General features: G+C 47.3%; 1 protein-coding gene across 1 annotated transcript; it reads right to left on the bottom strand.

The window, feature by feature from the left end:
• Positions 1-6980: 6980 nt before the first annotated feature.
• On the bottom strand, positions 6981-19521 carry psmb1 (proteasome 20S subunit beta 1). Its single transcript, XM_072513033.1, is given in 7 exon segments — positions 6981-7414; positions 7887-7993; positions 9711-9840; positions 12037-12118; positions 12795-12902; positions 19459-19481; positions 19483-19521. Coding segments are annotated over 7 exon segments (675 nt in total). The 3' UTR covers positions 6981-7228.
• Positions 19522-20728: the final 1207 nt, after the last annotated feature.

Below are 20728 nucleotides of genomic sequence, written 5' to 3'. Positions count from 1 at the left end.
GTCGCTGCCGCAAAGTGTTGCTGAAGTAATTAGCTTAAATACTAATAATCTTTATTATTGTCACGAGTAGGCTTACATTAACACTGCAATGACGTTACTGTGAAAATCCCCTAGTCGCCACACTCCGGCGCCTGTTCGGGTACACAGAGGGAGAATTCAGAATGTCCAATTCACCTAACAAGCACGTCCTTTGGTACTTGTGAGATGAAACCGGGGCACCCGGAGGAAACCCACGCAGCCACAGGGAGAACATGCAGACTCCACACAGGTACTGACCCAAGTGGGAATCGAACCTGGGGCCCTGGTGCTGTGAAGCAACAGTGCTAATCACTGAGGAGCACAGAATGGATAAAGTAATAGAAGGATATGTTGATGGGATCGGATGAAAAGTCCAGGGGGCTCATGTGGAGCATAAACACCAGGTGGGCCGAATACCCTGTTGCTGTGCTGTAAGTAATATTGGGTGTTATTGCTGAGCCTGAGCTTGACGGCATTTGATGTCCATTGATGTGTGTAAGTGATCAGCATCAGGGAGCCCGAGTAACTTTCCCCTTCCCCAGTCCATGCTGTCCAATTGTATTTCAGCCTTTCTCTCTCACCCCCAACCCCTTTTGAGTGAAATTCAACTGAGTGAATGCCGTTCCAATTATTAGCGTGGCAAGAAATTTGCACCATATTTTGACCATTGTTTTTGTTTAGGGAGGAATTTTGCTTTCAATGCATTCAAGTAACGAACTGGAGGTTCTTGCTTGTTGACTTACACATCACAGTTGGAACGTTTGGTTGTTGCACAAAACAGAGAAAACATGAATTGCTTCCCCCTGGTGTCTCAGTTGGAAATTGCACTGTCTGCAGACGGAGTAACTCTACCCGTTCTCCAGTTGTTTATTTTATCAATCAATTTGGGCATCGTTGGCAAGGCCAGCAATTGTTGCCCATTGACAGCAGCCCTTTGAGAAAGTGATGTGCCTTTGGGTAGCGCTTTTGATACAGTGGAGTATCACTCGGCCATTTCGAGGGCAGTTAAGTGACTACTGTATTCTGTGAGTCTGGAGATCAGTCTGGGAAAAACAGGTTTCCTTCTGTTAGTGAACAGGATGTTTAGTTTTTTTCAGTAGCTTCATGGTCACTTCTACTGATTGCACGGGCAGCACGGTGGCGCAGTGGGTTAGCCCTGATGCCTCACGGCGCCGAGGTCCCAGGTTCGATCCTGGCTCTGGGTCACTGTCCGTGTGGAGTTTGCACGTATTCCCCGTGTTTGCGTGGGTTTCACCCCCACAACCCAAAGATGTGCAGGCTAGGTCGATTGGCCATGCTAAATTACCCCTTAATTGGAAAAAATTAATTGGGTATTCTAAATTTATTAAAACAAAGAGAACAAAAAAATCTACTGATTGCAGTTTTCTAAAAACGGAATAGAAATTTTCAAACTGCCCTGGTGGGATTTGAACTCACATTCTCTGGATTATTAGTCCAGGATGCTCTGCAATACTAGTCTCAGTAATATTACATAACATTTTTTTTTATCCCCTTCTTTCCTTGAGGGACATAAGGCTGCTACGTGTTTGCATTTTGTGCTTCATCCATCTCACTCAGCTCGGCAATCACAGTTCTACACCACATTGTATGTCAAGATGGTATCTCTGTATTTCTTTATAATCTGAGCTGACTTTGATGTTTCATACATGGTGTGGACATTTCAGGCTTCTATTCTTTAAAAAAAAATGTAGTGTATCCAATGTCATAATATACAGCTATGTATACAATGGAGTGCAGACAGGCAGTGATTGACACACAGGATGACCAGTAAGCAGACAGAACAGAGCAGCCAATCAACAGACAGGACACAACCACTATAAAGCCAGAGGGCACCAGTTTTCCCGTTCTCTAAGACCCAGCCTCTGAGACAGTCAGAGCTCGTGAGCTAGACAGTGCCTACAACATGTGGTAGCTAGGTTAATTTGGTCAGGCTAGTGTCAGGTCTCCAGTCAAGTCAGCATAGTGTCGATCCACAGTTGAACATGTATAATAGTTTGGATGTTGAATAAAATCGTGTTGCATTTTAGCAAGTGTTGGAGGTCTGTCTCTCGCTACACTGCATCAAGTGCAGTTCATCTTGACCTAGCCTACCCAACACATCACCCAATACATTGTTTCCAATTAAGGGGCAATTTAGTGTGGCCAATCCACCTACCCTGCACATCTTTGGGTTGTGGGGGTGAAACCCACGCAAACCCCCCGGGGAGAATTTGCAAACGCCACACAGACAGTGACCCAGGGCCAGGATTCGAACCCGGGTCCTCAGCGCTGCAGTCCCTGTGCTAACCACTGTGCCACGTGCCGCCCTCAGGTTTCTTTGGATCCAAGTAGTTTGGATTGGATTTGTTTATTGTCACGTGTACCGACGTACAGTGAAAAGCATTGTTCTGCGTACAGTTCGGACAGATCGTTCCATACATGAAAACAAAACATAGGGCAAACATAAAATACACAATGTAAATACATAGACACAGGCATCTGGTGAAGCACACAGGAGCGCAGTATTACTCAGTAGAGAAGATGTGTGAAGAGATCAGTTCAGTCCATAAGGGGGTCGGTCATTCAGGAATCTGGTGACAGTGGGGAAGAAGCTGTTTTCGAATCTGTTAGTGCATGTTCTCAGACTTTTGTATCTTCTGCCCAATGGAAGAAGTTGGAAGAGTGAATGAGCCGGGTGGGAGGGGTCTTTGATTATGCTGCCCGCTTTCCCAAGGCAGCGGGAGGTGTAGACAGAGTCAATGGATGGGAGGTGGGTTCGCGTGGTGGATAGGGCTGACTGTGAAATATCTTGCGGTCCTGGGCCGAGCAGTTGCCATACCAGGCTGTGATGCAGCCAGATAGGATGCTTTCTATGATGCATCTGTAAAAGTTGGTAAGAGTCAATGTGGACATGCCAAATTTCTTTTGTTTCCTGAGGAAGTATAGGCGCTGTTGTGCTTCCTTGGTTGTAACGTGGGTGGACTAGGACAGATTGTTGGTGATAAACACATCTAGGATTTGAAGCTGTCAACCATCTTCACCTCGGCACCATTGATACAGACAAGGGGTGTGTACGATACTTTGCTTCCTGAAGTCAATGACCAGCCCTTTAGTTTTGCTGATGTTGAGGGAGAGATTGTTATCGTTACACCATGCCACTAGGTTCTCTATCTCCCTCCTGTACTCTGACTCATCATTGTTTGAGATCCAACCCACTGCGGTCGTGTCAGCAGCAAACTTGCAGATTGAGTTGGAGCCACATTTTGCCACAGTTGTGTGTGGACAGGGAGTACAGTTGGGGGCTAAGTACGCAGTCTTGCGGGGCCCCGTTATTGAGGACTGTTGTGGAGGAGGTGTTGTTTATTCTTACTGATTGTGGTCTATGGGTCAGAAAGTCGCAGATCCAGTTGCAGAGGGAGGGGCCAAGTCCTAGGTGCTGGAGCTTTGATTGAGTTTGGCTGGGATTATGGTGTTGAAGGCGGAGCTGTAGTCAATGAATAGGAATCTGACGCAGGAGTCCATGTTGTCGAGATGCTCCAGGAATGAGTGTAGGGCCAGGATTTCCCTAGGACTTTGGTCATAGTCAGATGTCTGGCTGGAATCTCCTACAGGACCTTTGTGAGTTGCTGTTTGGCTCTTTGCAGCTTCTGTAATTTTACAGAGTGGGATAGTTGGACCCACACCCAGCCCCCAACCTGGAGGGCTAGTTTGTTGATTTTTGTCAGATCTTTCACCTGAGACCTGGCTGGCTTGGTTCCACCTACCAGGAGTTGAAGTCATCGCTGGCATATCTCTCTGGATCATGGGCAGCATAGTGGCGCAGTGGCTAGCACTGCTGCCTCACAACGGCGAGGACCCGGGTTCGATCCCAGCTCTGGGTCACTGTCCCTGTGGAGTTTGCACATTCTCCCCATGTCTGCGTTGGTCTCACCCCCACAACCCAAAGATGTGCAGGATAGGTGGATTGGCCATGCTAAATTGCCTCTTAATTGGGAAAAAAATAGAATTGTGTACTCCAACTCAAGGTTTCAGGATCAGTCAGGTACTCAAGCCTCCCACCGCATTGGGAGATAGCAAGGATACGACCTCCAACTCCTCTGAATAGTCTATAAAATTCATCCCCACAATCTCAGTGACAATCAAGAATAGCAAAATTGTGAAAGCTTAAGCTTTGTAATGTTATACTTGATTGCAACAACAGCTCTGTATAACAGTTCAATATTGTATTGCAAGTATTTTTGAACCTTAATGTTTCCTCAATAAAAGATAAATAAGCTAGCGGTACTTATGGAAGTGCCATCGAAACTGGGAAAACCAGCAGTAGAACTGTCATTTTCTTGTTATAGAATTTTGTTGGGTTTCCATTGAAATTGGCCTGAAGAGCCACACGCTTCTGGCAACCCATTGCATTAAGGGCACAGGACTGGGAAAGGTCATTGCAATCCAACTGGACAGGGCAGTTTCTAGACTTTAATGCTGTGTGTTACGAATTAGCTGAACATGACTGAAGTGGTGAGTGCCCTACAATCTTTGCACCCTTTAGTGAAGCTCCTAGTTACTATTCCTGTTCAGCAAGGTCAATGCAATCCATCACACTTCTGTCTTGTGACATGCAGTGGACAGGCTTTAGGGGAGTCAGGAAGCAACTTACTTGCCAGAAAATATCCTAGTTTCTGACCTACTCTTGAAACCACATCATTTATATGGTTGATCCATTTTAAGTTTCTGGCCAATGAGAACCCTCAGGATGCTGATTGTGGGGGTTCAAGCGATAATAATGCTGTGCACATCAAGGGAAGGTGGTTAGTTTTTCTCTTGTTGGAAGTGGTAGCAAGTGATATTTGCACCATACACCAACCCAAGCCTGAGTGTTGCCCAGGTCCCGCTGCATGCAGACACCAAGTGTTTTGTTATTAGATGATGCATGTTCAACGCTGGAGAATAAATGGCAATGAATTAATATTAGTTCCTCCACAACTCACATGCAAGAAATTAAAGTCAAGTGCAGATTAAGAACCTATTATTAATAGCCTAATTATTAAGACCCTTGCTCCACCGTAATGTTTCAGTACAGGATCACATAAAAACAGAAAGCATGCTCCACACTCTGGCTAGCCATAAGAAATAAGGGGGGGGGGGGGGGGGGGGGGAGTCCACCAGATTAAATAAACAACCGTGATTTCCTTTTTGTACAAGAAAATAAGTGCTATCTTTGACTAGCTTTCATCCTCAACAGGGTAACCTGTTTTGCAATGTGTATTAATAACCCAGTACCCAGGTCTGACATTAAAGAAACAAAACTGCTCTGAAAATGTAGGAAACAAAAACATTTCAACAAACCTCAAATAAGGTCAGTGAACTGTGCAGACTTTAAACAAGATTTCAAGCCCTGGAGTGAAAACATACAAGTAGCATTTCCTGTTGCAATTCCAGAGAATGTCTGAAATGTTTTAGCAGTTCCAATGCCAAACGTAAGGGAAACAGAATGCCACATCAGGGGTACGTTGCTGGCTATCTCAATCCCCTTTTCTCCATACAACTCCCAGCCCCATTAACGTCTTTGCACTTTAATTATCAATATTCAAATTCGATGCTTGTGTAAGTGTGCAATGTGAAAACTCGGCTATGTTTTAAATGGTCAAATTACCAGCCATCACTAGGGCAGCACAATGGTTAGTACTCTGCCTCTCAGCACCAGGGACCCGGGTTCAATTCTAGCCTTGGGTGACTGTGTGGAGTTTCCTCCGGATGCTCCGGTTTCCTCTCGGTCCAAATTTGTGCAGGTTAGGTTGATTGGCCATGCTAAATTGTCCCTTAGCGTGCAAAGATTAGGCGGGGTTATGGGATTGCAGGTGGGGGGGCGGGCTGAGGGTTGATGCAGACTCGATGGGCCAAACGGCCTTCCCTCTGCACTGTAGGGATTCTATGATCACTCACTATCCAGACTCACCAAGCCTCTTCCGACAGCACTTTCTGAACTAGTTTCCTGCAAGCTTCCCTCCATGTCCCACACCATCCTTGACTTTGAACTATACCGCCGTTCCTTCACCGTCGCTGGGTCAAAATCCTGGAAAACCTGTACCTACGCCACATGGACTGCAGCAGTTCAATAAAGCACCTTACCAAAACCTCCTCAAGGGCAATTAGGGATGGGCAACTTTCACAATACCCTGAGCTAGCGCGCAGTCAATTCCAGTCCCATCTGACCCAGAGTCACAAAACAAGGTGAAATTAGATTTTATTTAAAATACCCAGTCTTCTTTCAAGCCCAATAAATTAGTCATCAGATTTGTAGCTTTAAAACACAAGTAACCTTTGATTGTGTACTGTATTATAATTAAACAGACAGAAAACGTAATCATCTACCGCACCTTTCCCAAACCCACTTCCCAACTCATCCCACTCTCCATACACAGACAAACAACAGAGGGGAAAGTGTGGTGGAAAGGGAAATAAACTCTGAATAGAAATAAAAGGATAAGGATCTTTGATGCATTGCGATGACTTCCAGTCAATGTCTTTCTGAAGTTCAGGCTTTTGCCTTCTCCTTCCTTCTCGGCTTGAAATGATTTTCTCTGGCAACGTTGTTTACCTTCTCTGCAGACTCAGCATCGTCTCAGGTTCACAGTAAAGGATGTGCCAGGCACACACTGCTTTCAGAACAGTAGAGCAGTTCTTTCACTTCAGCTAACAGGAGAGTTCCTTTCACTTTCAAGGTCTAAACACTTCCGCCCAGTTCTCTCAGAAAGTATCACGCAGGAATCAATCACTGACCATTGTCAGGCAGAACACTGTCTCTGGCCAACTCACTGGCTGCCAGTTAACCAATCGAACCAACCATTTGATCTTGGAGTTAAAAGAGATTAACCGGTTCCCAGAGAGGTCCATACCTCAGTAAGGAAGAAATGCCGAGAAGAGCACAGGAGGAAATTTAGTTTTAAAAAGTGAAACTTTCAGCAGAACACCGACAGTCTATTTATTCCATATTCAAATGTGGGGCATTGTTACAATAGGCCTTCACAAGTACAGTTTTGCTTTGAAGTGCAAAAATTAAACATCTACTTTACCGGCGTGAAAATTTATTTCTCAGTATATTACAATGAAACATACAAAAAAGGATTTGCCAGCGCTGGTACATTACTGGTGCGAAAGGAAAGTTACTGCTTCAAATTAACAACAAGGTTGTTCTGAACAGAAAGGGCATTTGGTCTTAATCTTTCCGGAGAGGCAGTGATTCCTCTCGGATTCCATCTTTTGTAATGGTGCAAATCTTCAGAGAGTCACCGGTGTAAACATCTCTCTCAGCTGCGGAGATAAAAACGTCTTTGACCAGCTGCAGGGCTTTCTCCAGCGTAAGAGGGAGATGTTCCACATTCTCCATGTTCTTGAATCCAATCTAGCATAAAAAATATTCACCACAATTAGCCGACAATTAAGTGGTAACAATAAAGCTATCATTTAAATGAGAAAAAGAAGTCATATGTAAAGTAAGTGTCTTAAGTTTGAGTTATTCTAATTGATGACTGGTAAAAACGAGAGGGTCGGTGGCAGCACTGCAGTCTCACGGCGCCGAGGTCCCAGGTTCGATCCCGGCTCTGGGTCACTGTCCGTGTGGAGTTTGCACATTCTCCCCGTGTTTGCGTGGGTTTCGCCCCCACAACTCAAAGATGTGCAGGGTGGGTGGATTGGCCACGCTAAATTGCCCCTTAATTGGAAAAAATGAATTGGGTACTCTAAAGTTTAAAAAAACAAAAAGAAAACCTGTGGGACATGCTCCCATCAAATAAAATACGACGCGGAGGAGTGTGGCTCAGATTCCAATTGTTTAGAGATTTTACCAAGAGTGTTCTTGGGTCAAAGGATCTTACCTGGTTGTCTAGAAGTGGCTGCAGCATGGCACTGGCCGAACCGCCAGCTTTGTAGGCATCTCTCTGATAGGATCCTACAGGGTCAAAACTGTACACTGCACCCTTCCCTGCAGTTAAAAACGAGAAAACATATTCAACATATGCGTCACGGATGAATGCATTCATACTTTATTCTCCCAGGTCTTTCGAGACGGGCAGGTTTCGATATTGGAACGGTGTCAGAAATCCACTTGTAAACGAAAAGTTCAACTCCAGCACTAGCTCATTTTCACAGGTTTGCATTATTGATTCCGTAGTGAGTCAACGGTAAGAGAAAGTTTGCACTTGTATATTTTATAATGTTTTTCATATTTTAAAACACATCAAGCCACCTCAAAGCAGAGGAAATGCTTTCAAAGTGTATTCATTGTTAACCATTGAACCCTACAATGCAGAAGGAAGGCCATTCAACCCTTTGAATCTGCACTGACCTTTGAAACAGCATCCTACCCAGGCCCACTCCCCTGCCCCATCCCCACAACCTCACCTAACCTGCCCACCTTTGGACACACCAAGAGGAAATTAGCGTGGCCAATCCACCTAACCCCGCACATCTTTGGACTGTGGGAGTTCACCGGAGCACCCTGAGGAAACACAGCAGACACTGGGAGAACGTGTAAATTCCACACAGTTCCTGGCGCTGTGATGCAGCAGTGTTAACCACTGTGCCACCATGTTGTAATATATGGAGATGCAGCAGCTAATTGGCACACAGCAAGGGCCCCACAAACAGCACTCAAACTGAGGGAGCAATGGATGTCCCTTTGAGGGGAGCTGACAGCGCCTTATTGTAATATATTACCTGAGACAGTACCTCCAAAAGCATGTCAGTACTGCATTGCGAAATGTGAAGTTACTAGAGTGGGACTTGAATCCACCACCTTCATATGAAGGATAGGAGGATGAATTCCTTCTCTTAAAGGGTCGTCTCTGGAATTCTCTACCACAAAGAGCAGTGGAGGCGGAGTCATCGAATATATTCATGGCTGAGTTAGACAGATTTTTGATTGTCAAGGGTTATTCAGGGCAGGCATAGAAGATAGGAGCAGTAGGCCATTCAAGCCTGCTGTCATTCATTATCACGGATGATCATCCAACTCAGTAACCTGTTCCGGCTTTTTTCCATATCCTTTGATCCCATTAGCCCCAGGAGCTATGTCCTATCCTTCTTCAAAACATACAATATTTTGGTCTCAACTGCTTTCTGTGGTAGAGAATTCCACAGGCTCACCACTCTTTGGCTGAAAAAATTTCTTCTCATTTCAGTCCTTAATGGTTTACCCCGTATCCTTAGACTGTGACCCCTGGTTCTTGATTACCCTCCATCAGGAAGATCCTTCCTGTATCCACTCTGCCGAGAAATGTATTGGTTTCTATGAGATCCCCCCCCTTATTCTTCTGAACTCCAGCAAGTACAATCCTAACCGATTCAATCTTTCCTCTTACGTCAACCCCGCCACCCCAGGACCGCATCAGTCATAAAGTGCTTCTGGAACATACCAAGCCCGTGAAATGTGCTATATGAAAACACAAGTCGCAGCAGAAAAGCAGGTGGATAGACAACCTGTCAACAAGCCTCTGTCAATGCTACTCTTGTAAATGACCTAAAAATACATGTCTTACAAATACTGTACCCTTTTGTTGGGAACTTGCAGGGAAGGAACACATACGCAGCAACCCAAGACCTACCGTTCCCAGGCATAGTAACCAATAAATCAGTGCTGAGGAAATTCTTGTAAGATAAGAAAAAAAACCAAGAAGTCACTGTTAAATATTCAATCTCACCTTCCTCATCAAGGCCACCAATGATGTTGTAGACATAATAAGGGAAAAAGCGTCGAGAGTACAGAATTGTAGAAAGCATTGCTGCTATTGCCCCACTTGTCATTGTCTTATTGTTTGAATGTTTGTACATCTGAAATACATCAAATTATTGTAGCATCAAAACTGCCATAAAAAAACCAAACTTTGCAGCTTCAGAGTAAACAGACCTGTTGTTTTAGACAATATTTTTGTTAATTCTTTCATGGGATGTAGGTGTCGCTGGCAAGGCCAGCATTTGTTGTCCACCCCTAATTACCCTTGAACTAGTCGGCTTGCTGGACCATTTCAGAGGGCAGCTATGTATCCCAGACCAGGGGCTGATTTAGCACAGGGCTAAATTGCTGGCTTTGAAAGCAGACCTTGGCAGGCCAGCAGCACGGGTTCAATTCCCATACCAGCCTCCCCGAACAGGAGCCGGAATGTGGCGACTAGCGTCTTTTCACAGTAACTTCATTTGAAGCCTACTTATGACAATAAGCGATTTTCATTTTCATTTCATTTCAGGTAAGAACGGCAGATTTAAATCTATAAAAGGAGATTAATGAACCTGATAGGTTTTTAACGACAATCTACGATAGTTGTCATTGTCAGCATTACTGAAACAAGCTTTACATTCCAGATTTATTAATTGAATTTAAATTCCACCTGCTGCTGTGGTGGGATTCGAAACCATGTCAGCAGGGCATTAGCCTGAGTCTCCGTGTTACTAATCCAGAGACATTACAGAAACAGAGAGAGTAGGAGTAGGCCATTTGGCCCTTCGAGCTCGCTCCACCATTCATTATGATTATGGCTGGTCATCCAACTCAATAACCGGTTCCTGCTTCCCCCAAAATCTTTTGATCGCTTTCTCCCCAGGTGCTGTACCTAATTCCGCAGCTGCTTTCTGTGGTAGCGAATTCCATAGGCTCAGCACTCTCAGGCTGAAGAAATTTCTCATTTCAGTCCTAAATGGTTTAACCCTCATCCTCAGACTGTGCCCCCTGGTTCTGGACTCCCGCACCATTGGGAACATCCTTCTGAACTCCAGTGAATATAATCCTAACCGACTCAATCTCTCTCCTCATATGTCAGTCCCGCCATCCCAGGATCAGTCTGGTAAACCTTTGCTGCACGCCCTCAAGAGAAAAAGACCACTTCCTCAGATAAGGAACTGCAAAGCTGCACACAATATTCCAGGTGTGGTCTCAGCAAGCCCCTGCATAATTGCAGCAAGACATCCCTGCTCCTGTACTCAAATCTTCTCGCAATGAAGGCCAACATATCATTTGCCTTCTTTATTGCCTGCTGTACCTGCACGCTTACCTTCAGTGACTGAAATATGAGCATACCCAGGTCTTGTTGCACATTCCCCTCTCTCAATTTAGAATCATTCAGAAAATAATCTGCCTGTTTTTGCAACCAAAGTGGGTAATCTCACATTCATCCACATTATGCTGCATTTGCCCACTCACTCAAATTGTCCAAATCACACTGGAACATCTCTGCATCCTCCTCACAGCTCACCTTCCCACCCAGCTGTATGCCATCTGCAGATTTGGGGATGCTACATTTAGTTCCCTCACTGGGGTCCCAGCACCAATCAATGCGGTACCCCAATAGTCAGAACGGTAGCATTGTGGATACCACAATTGCTTCACAGCTCCAGGGTCCTAGGTTCGATTACGGCTTGGGTCACTGTCTGTGTGGAGTCTGCACATCCTCCCCGTGTTTGCGTGGGTTTGCTCCGGTTTCCTCCCACAGTCCAAAGATGTGCAGGTTAGGTAGATTGGCCATGATAAATTGCCCTTTAGTGTCCAAAATTGCCCTTAGTGTTGGGTGGGGTTACTGGGTTATGGGGATAGGGTGGAGGTGTTGACCTTGGGTAGGGTGCTCTTTCCAAGAGCCGGTGCAGACTCGATGGGCCGAATGGCCTCCTTCTGCACTGTAAATTCTATGAAAGTCACTGTCTGCCATTTGAAAAAAGGCCTGTTTAGCCCTATTCTTTGTTTCCTGAAGGAGCACAGTTTTTCCACAAGGAATTACTCTTCAGAGCTTTAAGCTAAGGTACAATGTTAGGACAGAGCAGAGAGAGCTTGCCTCTGCAACAGGCCATACTAGACCTGATCAAGGTGTGCTTGAAGCTGCCACGGAATGGCTAAAATGGGAGATGCCCCATTGTTCAGATTTATTACCTCACATGTGAACACAAATAAATATTCACCAATTAACACCACTCACTGTACTTTCAAAACCCAATCTCAATACCCAAGGCAATAGAATACCATTTGCTGCATTTTACAAATACCTTTAATCTTGCATCAATAATTTTTGTTAACGTAAGACAGTCCCCATGGAATCCAGTGCATCCAATCACTGTTTGGTTTGTCCTAAAAGAACATCAAAACAGGAAGGTTGAAATCTGGTTTGTTAGAACATGCTAATTTAATTCACCAAACAAACAATGAGGAACATAATCCATGTCCACCGAGGTGGCAGAAAAAACCTGGATTATCGCTTCATCTGAGAAACAGTGCATCGCACAGTACGGGACTACAGTGTCAGCTTTGACTTTTGGGCTCAAAGCCTTGGAGTGGGATTTGGATCCACAACCATTGACTAGTGTGTGGCGAACTTGAAAGCCATCGGGTTGGGGTTATCTCTGGGGAGGAGGCGTGCAAGTAAAGCTTTGAGTCATTAAACACACATGGAACAAAGACAATTGGATAATTCATTGGAGTGGTCTGATCAAGAGAAACAAACACAACTCACACTGTGAATTTTACCCCAAACGATTGTCCTGTTTTCTTGCAATTTACCTAAAGCCAGTAGAAATAAACCTACATAGTGGTAAAGGGTACTAGGATGTTCTGCTCCATATACAATCAATTCTAATCCATCTCCTCTCACAGAGTGATGAACAGGATTGGAAAGTCTGGCAGATGTCTTCTCAGTTTCAGAGGTGCTCCAAGTAAAGATACTGATCCAAGAAAGGGAACTATCAGAGCCTATGGGATTGCATCAACTACGAAATGCTGTTCAGAACACAATGTTTCATGGACTTACAGTTTGTAGCATTTGGGCGAGTCCCGGCTGTGAATGGAGTAGCCCTCACTCAGTCGTGTATCTGAAGCAACAATGGAAAAGTCTTCACCAGCTAAAGCCAGCACAGTTCTTCCGTAATTAATACAGGGAAAAGAATGAAATCAAAGCATTAGAAAAACATTCCAAACACACTAAAACTTCCACCAAAGGAGGACTTTTATTTTGCAGTTTAAGGTAGATTATGTTACAATTTACTGAAAATTATTCAAACGGAATAGTTTCTAGATACCCTACAGGATCTCCATGCTATCCACCTCGGCAAAAAAACTATTTTCACTTTTCTGACTGTGTCGCAGCATTTCTGTTGCCCGGATCCACACTTCTTTCAACCTTATCTCTTGATTTTCACAGACCGGGATCAACTGTTTCCAATAAAATGGGTGAAAGTTTATTTTTTGATGCTTAAAGAGGTTGACAAATTGCTCATTGTTTAGTCTTTAAGGGAAGGTAGCAGTAGGCATCTGGCCATCTCGAGAGACGATGGACAATGCCCATTCTAATTGACACTCCTTGAGTGCTGGCCCAAGATCGATTCATTCCCCCCCCGCCTCCCAAACATCTGGTCATTTATTTTGTCCTCTGATTTTTCCATACCCTTCCTGACTGCTCTTCTTCAGGCACTCTGATCAGCAGCAAGGATTTCCCATGTATCGACTCTTGATACTAGTCAAATTGAAGTGTTGCTTGCAGAAATCCTTGTATTACAGATGGCGGCGTCCCATTGTTGTCCCTGTTACCGCCACAAGACCAAACAGGTTTGGTAACTCTGATGCTCGTAATCTGTAAATGTAAACTCTACATCTGTACGCAACCCTCTGAATAGGAACAGATTTTCTTTGTCTACCTTATTTCAACTTCCCAGCTTCTCCAATCAAACCGTGTAGCAAAAATTACTCATCCCTGGAACCATTCTGGTAAATGTCCTCTGCACCCTCTCACGGACCCTCACATCCTTCCCAAAGCATGGTCATCAGGACTGGACCCAGTATACTAGCTGCGGCCAAACCCAGAGCTTTATAAAGGTTCAGCATACCTTCCCTGCTTCTGTCCTCAGGACCTCCATTTAAGAAGCCCAGGATCCCCAATGCATTGCTAACCACTCTCTCAATATGTCCTGCCACCTTCAAAGATCTATGCACATTGACCCAGAAATGTCTCTGTCCCTGCACGCTCTTCAGAACTGTGCCATTGTCTATATTGCCTCTCCCTATCCCTCCACAAAAATGTATTGTCTTATACTTCTCTTTGTTAAATTCTGACCGTCCATTCTGCTTGCCAATGTCCTGTTACAGTCAAGTATCAGCCTCACGGTTTGCCACATCTCCAAGTTTGGTATTGTTGACAAATTATGAAATTTTACCCTTGTTCCAATATCAAAGTCCAAGTAATCAATGAACAGAATTGAATAATTTCATAGAATTTACAGTGCAGAAGGAGGCCATTCAGCCCATCGAGTCTGCATCAGCCCTTGGAAAGAGCACCCAACTCAAGCACACACCTCCTCCGCCCATCCCCTTAACTCAGCAACCCCAATTAACCTTTTTGGACACTAAGGGCAATTTAGCATGGCCAGTCCACCTAACCCGCACATCTTTGGACTGTGGGAGGAAACCGGAGCACCCGGAGGAAACCCACGCACACAGGGAGAACGTGCAGACTCCGCACAGACAGTGACCCAAGCCGGGAATCGAACCTGGGATCCTGGAGCTATGAAGCAACTGTGCTAACCACCAAGCTACTGTGCTGCCCGAACTGCTGATAATGGAACTGGTTGGTACAAAACTGATTTGATCTAATCCCCTCAGGAAACTAACAACTTCTCTAATATCCACAAACATAAAGAAGGTCCTCCTCAACTCAGCTTGTATCTACTCCTACCAGGCGATCTGTTTACATGGTATGACCCCCTCATTTGTGTTGCGCCTTCCACACATACCCACTGTAGCTCGTCTACAACCACTCTGACATCCATCATCCAACTACACCACAGTTGACCCCTCTTTCTGCTGCCCTCCATTTTGCCCCCTGGAAGAGCGCGCCATTACTTTTCACCTCTGATCAAATGGCCCAAGTACAGACATTTTCACCACTGGATGTCACTTTTTAAAGAGTACGTTGAGCATTTTCAAGCACCTCTTCATTGGTCTTCTGGTCTGTATTTGGAATTTTAAGCATCCATCTTCGCATCCACGGTGGCCTCTATTTTCTTCCACAGATCTTTATTTATTGTTCACGTTTCTGAAGCAGACAGGAAAGTGGATGGAATGTAGCACCTTATGAGTATTTTTCATTATTACAAGCTTGAGTTCTCCCGCTGTAAACGCATCCAACTTCACATAATTACTTCCGCCTATCTCTATCCTTCTTCTGACTCTGGCATCACATCAACCATCTTCAGTTATCATTTGTCATAGGCTAACGTTTTCTACCTATTCCAGTGTGACGCCATCCACTTTAATCTTCATTCCAGTTTCTTCTAATATATTCCTTCTGCCGACTTTTATTTTTTTATCCAGCTGAAGTGGTCCAGCCTTATAAATACTGTGAGTACCAGAACAGGTCAACGGCTAGGAATCCTGCGGCGGGTAACTCACCTCCTGACTCTCAAAGCCTGTCCACCATCTACAAGGCACAAGTCAGGAGTGTGATGGAATACTCTTCACTTGCCTCGATGAGTGCAGCTCCAACAACACTCAAGAAGCTCAACACCATCAAGGACAAAGCAGCTGCTTGATTGCTCCCCCTTCCACAAACATTCAAACCCTCCATCACCGACGAACAGCGACAGCCGTGTGTACCATCTACAAGATGCGCTGCAGGAACTCGCCAAGGCTCCTTAGACAGCACCTTCCAAACCCACAACCAGTACCATCTAGAACAGTGTTTTTCAAAGTCAGGGGCGCGACCCACGAGTGGGAAAGAGCACACTACCCAAGATCAACACCTCCACCCTATCCCCATAACCCAGCACTAAGGGCAATTTTGGACACGAAGGGCAATTTATCATGGCCAATCCACCTAACCTGCACATCTTTGGACTGTGGGAGGAAACCGGAGCACCCTGAGGAAACCCACGCACACACGGGAGGATGTGCAGACTCCGCACAGACAGTGACCCAAGCCGGAATCGAACCTGGGACCCTGGAGCTGTGAAGCAATTGTGCTATCCACAATGCTACCGTGCTGCCATTTGGGCACGCATGCGCAGTGCGGCCGCTATTTTTTAAAACGGTTACAGCTTTTTGTTTTACAAGTTCTGTAGTGGTTTTTATTCATTTATTTTATTCCTTTACTTTTTCTTTCATTTTTAAAATTCATTTTTTAAAAACAAATTCGGGGTGGTGTTATTCATTTATTTTACTCATTTTAGTTTTTATTAAAAGTTCGGGGGGGGGGGGGGGGGGGTTATTTGATAAAACTTTATAGGAACAAAATTCAGAACTTTGGACAGATGGCGACTCCATACTTTCCGACACCTGAAGGCTTCACCTTCATCCAACAGGTTCCATTGGAGGAGCGTGTACGAGGGCCAAAGGGACCCCAAACCATTTCCTCCATTTTTGTCAGCAGCAAACAAGGTAAGAGAAATTGTTGGGTCGCGAACGTCGGCCGGGTTGGGTCCTAAAGGTTGGCCGGTTGGTAAAAATGGGTCCCCGGGAAAAAAAGTTTAAAGAACACTGATCTAGAACTACAAGACCAGCAGATACCTGGGAACCCCACCACCTGGTGATTTCTCTCCAAGTCACTCACCGCCCGACTTGGAAATATATCACCGTTCCTTCCCAGTCACTGGGTTAAAATCCCAGAACTCTCTCCCTAACAGCAGTGGGTGTACCTTCATCTCAGGGACTGCAGAAATTCAAGAATGCGGCTCACCACCACCTTCTGAAGGCAACTAAGGATCAGCAATAAATGCTGGCCTAACCAGCGATGCCCATGTCACGTAAAATTAATTTATAAAAATAAAGTAGAATTTTTTGTAGGGTGATGAAACAAAATGGATGTTTTGGAATCAGTCACTCACTATACACAGCGTCTGCTATTCAAATCCATTATAATCTATAGAATGAAATTCCTGTCTCTTCATGTTCGGCAGAAGAGGCCCCAATGGCCAAATGCTGTTTCAAAGTTCCTCATCTGGAGTACAGTACATCTGTCAGCACAAAACTGACTGTGCAGCAAACCCCAGAACAGAACCACCAGGGAATTCAGTGTTTATTTTATTTACTTAGTTCATAAGGTACAAATGAAAACACCTCCACACCAGAACCAAAAAACAACTGTTAGCAGACTAATAAACTTCCATGTTCCACATACGTACATCGCAAACTGCAGGAAAAGATTTGAGAAACCATTAGGGCTGGTTTAGCACAGGGCTAAATAGCTGGCTTTTAAAACAGACCAATGCAGGCCAGCAGCGTGGGTTCAATTCCCATACTGGCCTCCCAAACAAGTGCTGGAATGCGGCGACGAGGGGATTTTCACAGTAACTTCATTTGAAGCCTACTTGTGACAATAAGCGATTTTCATTTCATTTGTGTTTAAAAGTGGTTCACTGTGCGAAATATCCTTTCTCAATAAGTGAAACTGAAAGTTGGGCATCAAGCGCTCATAAACCGTGTTAAACTCCAGGACCATAGTGCTCATCACGGTCGTACACTCCGAGCTGAGCATCTGTGGATGTTTTGTCAAATCAGACATGGATGGGAGTCTTTTTCACCGCAATCAAGACCTACAATAGAAACAGCTTTTCTCATCCCCACCTCAGGGCCTGTTTCTTCACTAGCACCCTCCCATCATCACCCTTATACCCCCGGGGGCTGTTTACCTACCCCCACCCCGCCAATCCCCCGGGTTCCAGGCCTGTTGGCCCATCCCTCCTCCCACCCTCCCAGGTCTGCTGACCATCGTTCCCCAGCTCCCCATTGCCGGCTTGCCTGCTCCAGAGGGATATCCCTCGTCCTCCACCACCCTCTCCTCCAGAGGGATATCCCTCCTCCTCCACCCTCTCCTCCAGAGGGATATCCCCCCATCTCCTCCACCCTCTCCTCCAGAGGGATATACCTCCTCCTCCTCCTCCACCCTCTCCTCCAGAGGGATATCCCCCCTCCTCCGCCACAGGGATATCCCTCCTCCCTCCTCCAGAGGGATAGCCCTCCTCCTCCTCCCTCTCCTCCAGAGGGATATCCCTCCCTCCCTCTCCTCCAGAGGGATATCCCACCTCCTCCCTCTTCTCCAGAGGGATATCCCCCCCTCCTCCAGAGGGATATCCCCCCTCCTCCCTCTCCTCCAGAGGGATATCCCCCCCCCTCCTCCCTCTCCTCCAGAGGGATATCCCCCCCCTCCTCCCCTCTCCTCCAGAGGGATATCCGCCCCTCCTCCCTCTCCTCCAGAGGGATATCCCCCCCTCCTCCCTCTCCTCCAGAGGGATATCCCCCCTCCTCCCTCTCCTCCAGAGGGATATCCCCCCCCTCCTGCCAGAGGGATATCCCCCCCCTCCTCCCTCTCCTCCAGAGGGATATCCCCCCCCTCCCTCCCTCTCCTCCAGAGGGGATATCCCCCCCTCCTCCCTCTCCTCCAGAGGGATATCCCCCCCCTCCTCCCTCTCCTCCAGAGGGATATCCCCCCCTCCTCCTCTCCTCCAGAGGGATATCCCCCCCCTCCTCCCTCTCCTCCAGAGGGATATCCCTCCTCCTCCCTCTCCTCCAGAGGGATATCCCTCCTCCTCCCTCTCCTCCAGAGGGATATCCCTCCTCCACCACCCTCCCCTCCAGAGGGATATCCCCCCTCCTCCTCCAGAGGGATAGCCCTCCTCCTCCTCACTCTCCTCCAGAGGGGGATATCCCCCCTCCCTCCCTCACCTCCAGAGGGATATCCCCCCCTCCTCCCCTCACCTCCAGAGGGATATCCCCCCCTCCTCCTCCTCACCTCCAGAGGGATATCCCCCCACCTCCTCCCTCTCCTCCAGAGGGATATCCCCCCCCTCCTCCCTCTCCTCCAGAGGGATATCCCCCCCTCCTCCCTCTCCTCCCAGAGGGATATCCCCCCCCTCCTCCAGAGGGATATCCCCCCTCCTCCCGAGGGATATCCCCCCCCTCCTCCCGAGGGATATCCCCCCCCTCCTCCCGAGGGATATCCCCCCCTCCTCCCGAGGGATATCCCCCCCTCCTCCCGAGGGATATCCCCCCCCTCCTCCCGAGGGATATCCCCCCCCCTCCTCCAGAGGGATATCCCCCCCTCCTCCAGAGGGATATCCCCCCCCTCCTCCAGAGGGATATCCCCCCCTCCTCCAGAGGGATATCCCCCCCCCATCCTCCAGAGGGATATCCCCCCCTCCTCCAGAGGGATATCCCCCCCCTCCTCCAGAGGGATATCCCTCCTCCTCCCTCTCCTCCAGAGGGATATCCCTCCTCCACCACCCTCCCCTCCCCTCCAGAGGGATATCCCTCCTCCACCACCCTCTCCTCCAGAGGGCTGTCCCTTCCACCCTCCATTGATTCCTACAGTGCAACAGCGGGCCATTCGACCCATCGAGTCAGCATCGACCCTCTGATAGAAGCCCGGGGCCTGGCTTCCCCCGCCCGCCTGTCCCAGCCTTCTCTGTTTTTGGCGGCCTCATACTCACCCTCCGTTGAAGGTGTAAGGGGAAGAAGCGGTGCTGCACCGGCCCAGAGTGCTGGTATTCCATCGTATCCCCGTCCCAATGCGGCATTTCCCTCTTCCGCTGCCGCCTGCTGTCTCACTGCCAAGATGGTGGCTGCTGTGTCCACAGCCAAAACCGTCCCCCGGCGCGCCGCCCGGAGGGCGCGTGCGCGAGGCCGGCGCCACCACATCTGTCTTCCCCCGGCGGGGGAAACACCGCCTGCGCGTGCGCAGCTGTGCCCTTCCCACAACCCTGGGACTCAGGTGGTTGCAGCAGCCCCTGAAGCATGTCCTCACAGGAGGGCCAATCTTACATTTGTCACTCTCCCTTCCCACACAAAATCCAAAAGAGGATATGGTGGGGCCGTAGCTTTCCTGGTGAACATGTTGTCACAATATGTGGATATTGTAAGGAACATAAAGGGTTAATGTAATGTTACTACTCTAGTCACTAGATGGTGCTACAGAGCAACCATGTAAATACCACTTGCCTCCTCGATTTCTGGGAGTGGAAGGGAACTAGACGATACGGTGAGATAGTTTAGCTGATAGCACAGTTTAGTATTGTAGAAGTGTAATGTAATCTTTACTTATCTAATTCCTCAGCAAATGTTCAAATCTAATTTTGTGTAATAAATCCAGCATGAGGCTGGATTCTCCGCATTCTGGAATCGTGTCCGGCGCCAGGGCGGAAAATCCATTTCCACACATGGAATTGGGACCTGCGCTGGTTCCCTCGATTCTCTGGCTACCGAAAAGCGGCGTACCCGGGGAGTACCCACCCCCCACCTGCGGCCATTGCCAGAGGCCCGCCCCGCTTTTCTCTGCCCCTGACCGACCGAAGTCCCCAACGGTGTGGATCGAATCTGGTCCCGCCGTTCGGGATACTCACGTGGCGGCTGCCAACCGATAGGAGGGCTGGAGAGGCTTCATACGGGACCGGGGTATTTTGGGGCGGGGCAGTCCGGGTCAGGCACAGGGCCAATCGGGGTAACTATTCACGTGGTCCAGGTCCGCGGTCTGAGTCTACCATGGAGCTCGGCACAGGCGCTGGAGGCCGCCGCTGTGCACATGCGCGGCCTCTGACCCGGATGTGCAGGCGCCGGTATCTTCAGCTGGAGCTGCGAGCTTCACAACTGCTCCCTGCTGGCCCCCTGCAGGGCTGTGACTATGCGGCCTTTTGACTCCAGTTTTTCGAGCATAAAAGGTCACAGTTTTCACGACGGTGTGGGGACATAGTCCCCTAAAACAGA

This window comes from Scyliorhinus torazame, chromosome 1 (assembly GCF_047496885.1).
Source record: "Scyliorhinus torazame isolate Kashiwa2021f chromosome 1, sScyTor2.1, whole genome shotgun sequence".
NCBI lineage: Eukaryota > Metazoa > Chordata > Chondrichthyes > Carcharhiniformes > Scyliorhinidae > Scyliorhinus > Scyliorhinus torazame.
The sequence above is the reverse complement of the archived record's forward strand: the minus strand, read 5'-3'. Positions and strand labels throughout refer to the sequence as shown.